Below are 12,898 nucleotides of genomic sequence, written 5' to 3' on the forward strand. Positions count from 1 at the left end.
AATTAGCATTAGTTGTTAATATATAATCTATCATATAATATATCTTTTAGTTATTTTTTAATTATATAATCTTTAATTATATATATATAAAATTAAAAATTGAGTATATCTTAATTATAATATATTGATACTCTTATAATTAAAATTATAAGATGATTTAATGCATTTATAATAAAAATGACTAAGAAAATGTAGAAGAATAAAAAATAATATTAAATTTTATATAATTTATACGTATAATAATATATATAATAATTTAATTATATTGAAAAATATAATATTATAGAAAAATAAATTTATAAGATGAATTTTTTATTATGAGTCTGATTGGATATGTATTTGATACAATTTTAATTTAGTTTTTAATAAAAAATTAAAACTAAATCAAAATAATAAAATAAATTTAATTCGATTCTTCGATTTCTGTTCTAGAGGCATAGCTCTTTCCTTGGTCAAGATAATGTTGAGATTTGGTTGGAACAAAACCTAAAGGAAAGTGTACGTGTTTCAGTTTGAGGCGATTGCCATGCACAGAAGGTAACGTTGTGTTTGCTTCTTCTTGTTGGTTTTTATGGAAATGGAGAAATGCAACTATTTTTGATGATGAGTTTATCAGGCCTCATAATAGTTGCAGTATTATTATATATTGTCTTTCGCTAAACAAGTGGTTAATGCCAAGAATGTGATGGCGGGCAATGGTTGTACTAAGGATATATATATATATATATATATATATATATATATATATATATATATATATATATATATATATGCCTGCGTTGCTAGTGGCTCAAACTGAATTCGATGTTTATTTTACTGGCAATCCTAGAAGAGCTTCAGCGAGTGGGGGTGCTTCGTTCCCATAAAGTTGCTTGGGTGGCTGGATTTATTATAAATCCTGGTGATTGCTCCATTGTCTTGGCTGAGCTTTAGAATTTGTATTTGGGAAGTGATGGTGGACTGGAGATTGATAGTTTGTGTGGTTGATATGGTCACAAAGGACCCCGAATGGTAAATTCAGCGCCCAATTTAGTGTGCAGCATCAAGCAATTGATTTCTTGCAATTGGACTGTTCTTATTAATTACGTATACAAAGAAAGCAACATGCGTCCATATTAATCTTGGTGGCCTTCTTCCTCTTAGCACTCAAATTTTGATGTTCCTCTCAAGGTTTATGTGGACTTCTTCTACAAGATATAATAAAGATATAGCTGGTTCGAGGTTGTTGTATTATGAAAGTCAAGTTGCAAATTTCTATGAATGGCAAAAGGAAAAAAAAAAATTAAAATGAGTAGTTGCCTCATCGATCTTCCCTACATCCACTTTCTTCACATGTCAACCTTTCCCTTTAATGCACCAATTTAATTATGCAAAGCCAACTCGTCTCTTTTCAGACATTAAAATATATTCTATCCGGTGATTTATTTTTCTTAACGAAAAAAAAAAAAAGTTTCTAAATTCAGAAGTCATGACCCATTAAATTCAAGACTTGCGATCAGCAATTAACGTTTTTTATTTAACTTAATTATATAATAAAAGACTTATCACCAAACCTGAGAAGGATATTAAAATGATTATATAGCTTACATTTTATGTAGAAATAATATTTATTTTCAAAATGCTAATGTGGAATGAAATCCCATTTGAATACAATATTTATGACCACATTCCTTCTATATATCTATTCTTCATTCAAGGCTCTAGCCTAACCCTAACTAACATTTCTAGAATTTTACATTTATATAAATGCATGCTTTCCTTCTCATTTCTTTTTCTTACCTTCTCAAACACATCCTATGTGCACTAATCCAAGCTAAGTCTTTTTTTTTTTTCAAGATTGGGGGGAATTATATTTATATATATGTATAAGCATTGTATATAAAAATTGCATGCAAGTTTCAACAACCTAGAGCAAGAGTTCTTGTATAGTTAATGTATTTATTTAATTGTATACATTTTAATATCTTCAATATTAATTAAATTGATCACATTGCATTTTGGTTGCTTCTTCTTCTTTAAAGATCTACGAGATTGTATTTTAAACCATTATTTTTGGTTCTTCCTGCTTGTTACTACATGAATAAAATATTATATTTATCCGTCCATGATCATCCATGTCTGCTTTCTTAAGCTCCCTCTCTTCCTGCATTATCTCGTCAATCTCTCCAAAATGGAAAAGCCCCTCAATTCAGTGACTTGTTTACGTGCAACTCAGCTTCTGTTTATAATCTGTGTTTTCTTCACGTCCGCATAGCCGCGCGCCGTAGCTGTTGCTACACAGGAGCTTCTTGTAGGCTTCAGAGCCACGCCTAACCCTTCAGTCTCGTCATTTCAATCTCTCCTCAACGACTCAACAAGCAATTTCTCCCTCGGTTATTCACCTCCCTTCTCAGCAACCACTATGGCACTGGCAGGTTAACCCAACAGGATTGGCTCACTGGTCAGACAGTACTCAGCTCTTCTTCAATGGAATTCTTGTAATATCCGATCCACACTCGGGGTTATTCTGGTCAAGTGGAACCCAAGGTGACAAAGTTGTTCTTCTCAACACTTCAAATCTTCAAATACTCAAGCTGCAAGAAGCCTCTCACTCGGTCCTCTGGCAAAGTTTCGATTTTCCCACAGATTAGCCTCGTCGAGAACCAGAATTTAACTTCTAATGTGTCCCTTGTTTCATCAAATGGGCTTCACTCTCTGCGCTTAGGAGACAATTTCATGGCTCTATACGCTAAGTTCGAAGAAACACAGAGCAAATGTATTGGAAACGCAAAGCGCTGGAAGCCAGAGCAGTTATAGTTGAAGGACAAGGTCCGATTCTTGGACGGGTCGAATCGAGCGGGTTCTTAGGTATGTTCCGAACGGGAAACGCTCCTGTAGACGTTCAACCTTTTAACACCTACCAGCAACCTATCAACCGATTCCTCTTAGTCCGGTTAGAATCGGACGGCAACCAGAAAGGCTACTTTTGGGATGGTTCCACCTGGGTATTGGATTATCAAGCGATTGCTGACATCTGCGATTTGCCTAGTCCCTGCTGTTCCTACGGTTTGTGCAAACCCGGGTCTGGTTGCTTCTGCTTGGATAATGACACGGACTTTAGATCTGGTGACTGCTTTACCGTTCAGTCCAGTGACTTTTGCGGCGACGCCGAAGCCAAAACTAAGAACGACTTCGGAGTTTTGAGAAGGAAAGGTGTGGAAGTACCATTTAAAGAGTTAATGGGGTACCAAACGGTGTCGTCTTTGGAACAATGCGAGGCTTATGTGAAAGTAAGTGTAGCTGTTGGGGTGCTGTTTGCAATAATGCATCCGGGTTTTGTTATTTGGTGGATACCCGATCCGAACACTATTGGGTGCGGGTGATGAGAGTAGGCAGGGTATTTTAAGGTGAGGGAAGGAACAGGGAAGAAAATGAAAGTGAGTGTGGGTGTTGGGATCTTGAGTGGGGCCACTGCAATTCTGATTGGACCTATTGGTTTTGGGAGTTACTGGATTTGGAAGAGCAGGTGAGGGATGAAACGGATCTTGGAGGAGGAGAATGGGATGTCACCCGGCCCGTATAAGGATCTCGGGTCGGCTAGCTCCGGATCAATTGAGATGGGGACAATATAGTGACGTAAGGGATGACTTATAGAGAACTGTCGGTGGGGCATCGTTTTGACTGATACTTTTTGTTCCTTAGTGGCCGTGGGGTGGGGTCAGGCTTAAGAGTGTTGATCATATTGGAAAGTGGGGCCCGGTTGATCTAGATATATACAACTGTACGGTGTGTGGGGCTTCTACACACTGGTTCAGTAGTACTTGCCGCACTTGACAATTCCTCTTTTTCCTATTTCATTTAGATCTCGAAATTTAGCAATTTTTAAAATGAAAGTGAATAAAATAACACACTTTAATGTAATCCGGCATTGTTGATTTTAAATTTTATTTAAATTGGTTAGTTTGATTTAATTCAATTTAATTTTGAGTTTTATTTAATTATTAAAATATATAAACACAATTAAGTATTATTTTAATTATTATTTTAAATTTACTATAATTTGTTTTTAAAAGAAAATAATATAAAATATATTAAAAAATAAATTATTTCTTTCATAATTATATTTAACATATTAACAGCAAAAATTAATGATTATCAATTACCTACAATAGTTATTGGCTACTAATCTCTTTCTCATGTGACATTTTTTTAAGAAAAAATTTATCACCTGTCACCCTCTATAAATAATTCTTTTTTTATGCTAATTATTATTTAATTTTTTTATTTTTATTTTAATTATAATTATTATTTATATTATTGTCTTAATTATTATAATTTAAATCATTTTTTTAATTTAATTTTTAAAAAATTAGACGTTTGTGATTAAATATAATATTTAAAAAGTTATTTATATTTTTTTATAAATTTAATTATATAAAACTATTATTTACCATATATTACTCTTCATAATAATAATGATAATAATAACAGGAGGTTACTAATTATTAATTAAAAATTAAGGCCTTTATGATTAAATGTGTTATTGAAAAATTTTTATATTATTTTTTATAAATTTATTTATATAAAAATATTATTTTTAATTATAGTTCACTTTTATATTTTATTTTTATTTAATAAATATTTTTTTATAAAAAATTATTTAATAATTATACATATTAATACAGGAATTCCCTAATTATCGTCTATAGTTAGACTAAACATATCCTTAAAAGCAGTTTTTAATGCAGTTGGACTCAACTCAAAAATATTCATGTCGCCCACAGTTCATTTTCTGGCTAGTGTAATGCTTGATAGTAATGGCCCAAGAATGGCTAACCCCTCTGTGCGACTGCAATCCATGTCTTTTAAATGTTTTGGGCTCCGAAGAAGAGCCTCCCACAATATTCAACCAAAAAATTATCTGATTTCGTCACTTCTCGAGGCTCAGGCCTCAGAGTGCTCCATTCTTGTAAAAGCCTTAAAAAAAAAAAATCATAATTTTAAATATCATTAATAAAATTAATTTTAAAACCAATGATCAGTGATGCAGGAATCGTTTCTAAAGTTGTGAAATCTCAAGTGAACCAGAGCAAGCAGAACTGTATCAATTATGAAGTTATGAGTATATCATTATATAAAAACATTAAAAATTATTGAAAAATCATTTGTTGAATCAGATCTGCTTGGAACCATGATTGATTTAATTACTACTCTAGTTAATTTCTTTCAGTTGTCTGGGTTGAATCTCAAGTTATATGGATGATTGCTTAACTTAGCCATGATTATGAATATTTAGTTACATCTGTCTATTCTTAATGATGTTTTGAATCTGAAAGATATGTGGGGGTAGAAATCATGGACCTTGAGAATGACACAGGCAGTCCCAAGATGAAGTTGGGTCCCATTCATTTTATTTATGTGGTCTTGATTTAATCCCACAAAGATTGGATTTTCACACTGGAATATCATTGGCTTCCAGGAACCGCTTCTTGCAGGGTGACAATGATTACCAAGGTACTAATACTATCTCAACCTTAGCAGTAAATTTCGTGCATAAAAAGGAAAACAAGAAGATAGAAATGAAAGGCTTATATCACTCAGATGGTAATGTGTCCAATCTTAGGCCGTTTGTTGAAATGTTCTCATTATAACAACTTCAAATTATGGTGGTAATCATTTAGGAATCTTTGAAAATTTTCAACCAACATTTGTAAAGTTCCTGATAGCATATCATACACATTTTTTTCGATTTGATTGTCCATGCCAAAATGTAATTAATTAGTCTAATCGAATTAGCTGATGTGGGTAATGACTAAGGCTAAAAATCAATCAAGTTGTTTGCTTTATTAAGCAAATAACTAGGGTCTCTCTTAAATCTAATTGATTAAATCGGTTCTAGAGTTTATATGTGATATCAGAATTGTCATTGTCTTGACTGGCCCATCATAAATTCAAAACACAAAAATATATAATAAAACTCATTAATTAAATAGGTGAATTGGGTCTTAGCAAGAATTTCCCATAATTCTAATCTCTTTTGCATAGCATTGTTACAAAATGTTTGATAGAGCAGGAACATCAATATATTAGCCCTTGATCCTAATGTTGTTTCAATAATTTGAGGGTGATATTTAACCAAATCTCTTTGATAATTGCTTCCAAATACAAGTCCAAGGTGTGTCTCTCATGGAAAGTTAAATTGTCATATTCAACTACAAATTTACCTAAGGAGAGAGAGGAAGCAAGGTTGAACTCTTGATTACTTATTGACCTTATAGTGACCTTTATATATACCCTTTTAATTGTTTTCTCGGCATTGTTTGATTGAATCAATCATGTGTAAGTGGAAAATTTCTTGGCTGAACTCATTCTACAATGGACTAAGCAAGTAAGTGTATGCTGAAACGCATCTACTTTATATATGAATTTTACTGTATTTTCTTTCTTGTGCTTTTAGCAAATGGGATTTGTTTGATATCATAAAATAAATGGTAATTTTCAATGGGACATGAAAAACGTTGAAGTTGGTAGATAGTAAACAGATTGCATTATTGAATCTGGAAATTGAGAAGTAACCAAAGAACTCTAGCAAAACTTTACCTGTGTTAGTTGTTTGAAGGAGTTGGTTGGCATGTGGGATGTGGCCCAACAAAGTTGGAAACCCTTACAGTTGTGTAAAGAATGAATTCTTCATGGCCTGAGAAGAAGTTAAAGAGTTCACTAAGTAAGAAAAGAATGATTCTTACTTGTCTTCTGTTCGTTTCCATACAAAATTCATTATTCACCTCCACCTTTTTATTAATTTGCATGAAATTGTTGATGATAAACCAGGTGGTCCTTGCCAAATGACTACATTTTGTCAAGAAAATATGAAAAAGGATATGGGAATATGCCAATCTACAACCTTCCTTAATTGTTTGGTTATGTTTAGAGTTTAGTTGGGAAATTGATTTATTTGAAACATTAGATACATATATATACTTAAAAGTGAGGCATCCCATAGAATTGGAATGATTGTATTTTTGATGCATACACACTCTTTCTAACATCATCTCCTGTTTGAAAACTAGAATTTTATAAGAATTCAATTTAATTAATTTCTTTTTAATTAATTCTCATATTTAAAATGAAAAAAATTTAATTCTTTTCAACTTAAAAATTTATTTTAAAAGAAAAAAAATCAAATATGATTACGTGAGAATTCAATTAAATTTTTTTCTGACAAATGATTTATTTTAAAAGGAGCCTTTAACTACTAGCAAAACAAGGAAACATCACAAGTTATCACTTCTAGCTAGTCTTTTAGCATCATTAAAATTTCTCAGGTTGCTTTCATTGGCAATCATGAAGCTTCAAAACAGTTTCATAGCTAGGTTATAAACCCTCTTTAGGCAAATGGGTATGCATTTGTACTTCAAGTTTGACAGTAACATATAATTCAAATCTGAAGTTTTGAGGCATTTTCCAATTCCTTATTCTCAGCAAACAACAGGACAGAAATTTCTTGCTAAGTTGATGCTGTTTTTCCTCTTTTATCTAATTATGGATCATTAGTTTATTGGTCGCTTTCCCTTTTAAGTCACCCCCTTCCCAAATTGGTAGTTGTGATCAGGTGGCTGCACTAGAAATTAGAAAACTTCAAAAATCAAAACCACCCATCCAACTAATAAAACCAACTTCATTATACTAATCAATCCTACACAGAACCCAAAAACTTCTGTGGAAATTTAACCAACCACAACCCATTACATGTGGCATCTCCCTGTAAACATGTGCCTTAGATTTAATATTGTTGCCAATTAGATCTCTCCTATATTTAAACTATTTAGCAATAGACATGAGTACATAACTAAGATTTGAAAAGCAATGACAAAAAAATCCATTTTGTCTTTTCTATCTTTTTTTAAATTAATTTTATTTGCAAGTGAAACTGAGCAGTAAGAGATAATTGATCTATATCAAAGAACAAAGGGGTTTATACATGAAACTACAATAATTTGCCTTGTTTAGTTGTAGTAGGTGACCCTCAAGGGCAATCTTTAATTTGTAGGTCCAAAAATCACTATCATCAATTCATCACCATCACCTTCAGCCCACCTCTCTACATTATCCTATTGGGTCCAAAGTCAATGTGTAAGTAAATATATCTATCAATATCTCCTAGTTTTGGCTTTATCTTATCTAGCTTATTTTAGCCCTTTTGTATATAGTAATAATTGTGGGAAAAAATATTAGCGTTGAGGTCAAACACTGAGCTAATGTTAATTAACCTTTGTATTATTGGGTATGAACGGCACACAGGAAAGGGCTAGAGAAGGGACATTTTAAGTTTATTTATAAAAGAGAATCCTAGTTAATGCTTGGATGAGAAAAAAGGCTTTTAATTGTCTTTCATTTTTATGTTAGGAAATTGGAAAGGACGGTTTCACTTGGGAAACATACAGAGAGAGGAAGAACAGTACCCTTCTTTTGTCACCTTCAATCTTCTCATTTTCTTGAATAGAATAGACGAGGAAGAGTAACCCATCAATCTTTTCCACTTTCTTCCACAATAGGCAAGAAAGAAGGGGTGATTACTCTTTCCCATAACATAGTTTGAAGGGGAAAGAAATAGTCATTGGCGGGATTTTCTCTGCAAATGAGGAGTTTAGCAACTTGTTACAGTGAACATGCCATTAAAATATCAGATTCGTATTGCTCCTCAGGCCCTTCAAACCAGGCCTATCTTTCCCTTTACCAGACACCTTCAATTCCCAATGCAGTTAGTTGTTTGTATAAAGTCAAACTTTTATCTCAAAAAAGCCTCTTGATCACCCTCACATGGTGCAACAAGCTGCTAAGCCAAGGCCTCTCCATCAATATTAGTGATTCCATTTCATCCCCTTCAAAAATCAATGACAATTTTCACCACCTGCAAAGAAGTAAAGGCTCCAAGACATTCCATTCTTGCAATTCAAAGATTGAAGTTTTCTGGGATATTTCTGCAGCTTATTATGACACAGGACCTGAGCCGATCAGTGGGTTTTACGTGGTGGTTTTGGTTGATTCAGAACTTTGTCTACTCCTTGGAGATAGGGATGAAGAAACACCCAGTCTACAAGCCCTCAAAACAAAATCACCGCAATCGAAATCCTCAGTGGTGTCTCGAAGTGAGCATTTCTCAGGCAATTCAATTTATTCGACCAAGGCTCAGTTCTGCGATTCTGGAATAGCTCATGATATATTAATCAAGTGCAGTGGAGAAGAAGATGGATTGAAGAATCCTGTATTGTCTGTGTGCATTGATAATAAGATGATTTTTCAAGTGAAGAGATTGAAGTGGAATTTTAGAGGGAATCAGATCATTTTCTTGGATGGTTTATTGGTGGATGTGATGTGGGATTTGCATGATTGGTTCTTTAAGGAAACTTCTGGGTATGCTGTTTTCATGTTTAGGACAAGAAGTGGATTGGATAGTAGATTGTGGCTGGAGGAGAAGAACTTGGGGCAGAAGGGACAAGACAGGGCAGAGTTCTCCTTGTTGATCTGCGCATGTAAGAATCCTGAATGATTCCTTGAATTTTTCTTTTTTCAATTGCTTCTTTTGTATATAAAACATCTTCATGGCCTAGTCTTTCTGTATTTGTGTGTCAAGGGAGGAGAATGCCAAGGTTTGAACTTACTGTATTTTTTTACAAAAGTTCATGATATTCCCTGGAAGATAAACATTTCAGTAGAAAAAAATCTCTATATAGGATCATGAAATGCTTGTTTTTAATTGTTGATGCAATATGGTGAGATTGGTGATCTTTAAACATGGTGGGTGTGTGAGGACAATTTTCATATCAGACAATAGCCACTATATTTTGTAGGAGTTGATTGAAATTTTTGAGTCCTTTGTAAGCAGCAGGCAGACAAATGTCCCTCTTTTTGGGCGTAGAAAGGGGAATGCATCCTTGTAATAAAAATACCAAATGCATGTCCTAATGAGCGGAAGCTTTTCTCCAAGCTTTGTTAATTGATTCCTCTTTTGGCTTTGCTTTTGCTGTTGAGGGACTGTAATAGTATAATGTCTCTAATATTCATTTAATTGATTTGGTTTATACTGTTATCAAATCAATTAATCGATTTGGTTTATTTTGAATTAAAAATTTTTATTAAACTAAATCAAACTGAAATATGAAAAATTAAGCTTGAAAGGTTAAAGAATCAATCTGATGAATTGAATCAAACTGATTTATTTCAATTTGATTCATTTGAATTAATTTTTCTATTCGGCTCAATTGATTCATTTTGATTTTAAGTTTTCATTAATTTCAGATTTTTTTTTTTAATTAAGTTTGAAACCGAAAGGACTGTTTGTCCACCTTATGAGATTTTATAAAGTGTACCCACACATTTTGTGGGCTCAAATGATGGAACCCACCAAATGGCCCAAAGAGCTGTGTTTGGCCCGGCACAATTAGGGCTTCCCTACTCAGATAGGGATAGCTCCACATGCAAATAGACCCTATTTTGCAAGTAGGAACTAGGAAGCCCACATAACATAATTACACAAACAGGGATAGCCCCTTCTTCTATTAATCCACTCTTTTTTTTTAATTAATTTATTTTATTTGATTAAAAATATGTTTAATGAATATTTTTTTTTCATCTTTATCTTGGAGAGCATTTTTATTATTTCCCAATCACTTCATTTATATCAACATCTATATATTGGCATATTCGAATTTGTGCAAGTAGCTGACAATGGCTTAAATGATATTACTAAAAATAATGAAAAGAAAAAATGAAATTTATAATTTAAATTTAACATGATAACTATGTCAAGATATTATACTTATAAAACCCATTAAATTAATATTTTTAGTGACCAAAATTATATTAATATAAAAATTAAACATTCAAATTATAATTTTTTTAACTAAAAAAAAGTTAATGAGACCATTAATTATAAAATTAGTAGTAATCAATTTGGTTTGTAATTTATGGAAACATTGATTTTTTTTTCTTGCAAAAATAATGCAGTTTTGCATTTGGCATATAAGAGGCTATAATTTAATTTTTATCAATTTCATAAATATATATATATTTTATTAATAAATATAATTATTTATTATTTCTTTTGTAAAATGCGTTGGATCCACTGTTCCTGGTGGGGCAAATTCTTTAATTGATTGATTCTGAGCGTGATGAGTGTTATTCTCCAACGATTCGCAACATTTTTATCAAGATGACGTTGACTTGAGTGTGTTGGGTGAAAATTATTTAGTGAAATATGATCTGTAGGCATCTTTGTTTTAGCCATTACATTAATTAGTTTTATAAAATAATTAGATATTCTTCAAAGTTTTAAAATTTTAGATTTTATGTTTAAGAAAATTAATAGTTTTTTAAAGTAGATTTTTTTTTAATTTATCTGATTATTTAAAATTTTTATAATTAAAGTATATTAAATTTAACTTTAAATTTAATTTTAAAATATATTAAATATGATATAAATTTATAGGGATTTAATATATTTTTAAAATAAAAAAAATGAAGTAGTTTTATTAAATTGGGGAGATCAAATAATAATTAAAAAAAAATTAAATAGATCTTGCCACATGGAAAGCAAGTGGACTTTTCATTACACAATTCTTATATAAATCAATTAAATTGTTTTTTTTTATTTAATGTTTCAATTATACATTTTGTATTTAAACTCTAAAAAATTAAATTAAATTAAAATTTAGAAAATTATGCACAACTATTTTCCCATCATGTCAACTATCCCATTCAATTTGTATTGTGCAATTGTTTTGGTTAACATATGTACAAAGAACCAAAAAAATTAATGGCCTACTTGTGGTGATTGCTGACCAAATACAACGCGCGAAGGCAAGATCAATTAAAGGTGATGATATATTTTTTTTATTTAGTGAAAATTTAATAAATTGGATAATTATTGATGAATATGTTTGCTTGGAAACAACTTAGTTAATTAACAGTAGGGCTGAGCACTATACGGTCCAAACCGAAAAACCGAACCGAACCGATTCAATTCGGTTCAATCGGTTCGGTTTTAAAAGTTAATTGGTTCGGTTCGGTTTTAATTTATAAAAATTTCGGTTATTTCAGTTCGGTTCGGTTTTGAAGAGAAAAAACCGAACCGAACCGAATAGTGATTTATATAGTCAAATCGAACTAAATCGAACCGAATCGATTTTTGAATTAATTTATTTTTATGAAAAATTTATGAATTATATTTAATTTTATATATATTAATTATTTAATTTCATTGATTAATGGTTATTAGGTTCAAACCAAAGTTAAAATTAGACCAAATAACTTGAAAATCAAGTCTAAATTAAAAAATCAATCAAAAATCAAACTGATCGGTTTAAACCGAACCGAACCGAATTAAAGCTGTTCGGTTTGATTCGGTTTTTCACTAATTTCGGTTCGGTTCGGTTTCTAAAATTGGGAGTTCAGTTTTGATAATTTAATTCGGTTCGGTTCGGTTCGGTTCGGTTCGGTTTGAACCGATTGCTCACCCCTAAATAACAGTTTAGAAAATGTAAGAGTATATTAAATATGTATTTTTTTTACTTTTTTTATATAGTTTGTAAGAATCTACTTAGACTAAATGCAGTTTTATTAAAATTTTATTTTAGATTAAATAATTAAAATAATTAAAATTTTATTGATTGTTGAAAATTTGAGTATAAGACTTAAAAATAAATATAAAATTTAAAAATTAAAAAATTGATAAAATTAAATATAGACAAACTGCTGAAAATGGTTGTTATTGAATTGATTGATTGCTTAGGACCTTGAATATTGTACTGTAAATTTTATTTATAGCTGTACCTGAAACATTTTAAAACCGGCATCACTGCTCATTCACGAATTCAAGCAATTATGCAAAGTGCTATTCATGATTTTGCCAACCGCTAGT

The 12,898-nt window shown here is 31.4% G+C and overlaps 1 protein-coding gene and 1 pseudogene across 3 annotated transcripts; both read left to right on the forward strand.

The window, feature by feature from the left end:
• The first annotated feature begins 1,847 nt into the window (after window positions 1-1,847).
• Window positions 1,848-3,939, forward strand: LOC110663712 (PAN domain-containing protein At5g03700-like; annotated as a pseudogene).
• Window positions 3,940-6,269: 2,330 nt separating this feature from the next.
• Window positions 6,270-10,078, forward strand: LOC110663713 (uncharacterized). 3 transcript variants are annotated; one of them, XM_021823117.2, is made up of 2 exons: window positions 6,270-6,367; window positions 8,386-10,078. In XM_021823117.2, exon 2 carries the CDS (start codon window positions 8,618-8,620, stop codon window positions 9,527-9,529), a length of 912 nt encoding a protein of 303 aa, XP_021678809.2. In that variant the 5' UTR covers window positions 6,270-6,367; window positions 8,386-8,617; the 3' UTR covers window positions 9,530-10,078. The 3 variants fall into 3 exon arrangements, with proteins under 3 accessions (XP_021678809.2, XP_057999598.1, XP_057999599.1); XM_058143615.1 differs by having other exon boundaries at window positions 6,293-6,367; window positions 8,030-10,078; XM_058143616.1 differs by lacking the exon at window positions 6,270-6,367 and adding an exon at window positions 6,443-6,703.
• The last annotated feature ends 2,820 nt before the right edge of the window (window positions 10,079-12,898 follow it).

This window comes from Hevea brasiliensis, chromosome 3 (genome assembly GCF_030052815.1).
Source record: "Hevea brasiliensis isolate MT/VB/25A 57/8 chromosome 3, ASM3005281v1, whole genome shotgun sequence".
Taxonomy (NCBI): Eukaryota; Viridiplantae; Streptophyta; class Magnoliopsida; order Malpighiales; family Euphorbiaceae; genus Hevea; species Hevea brasiliensis.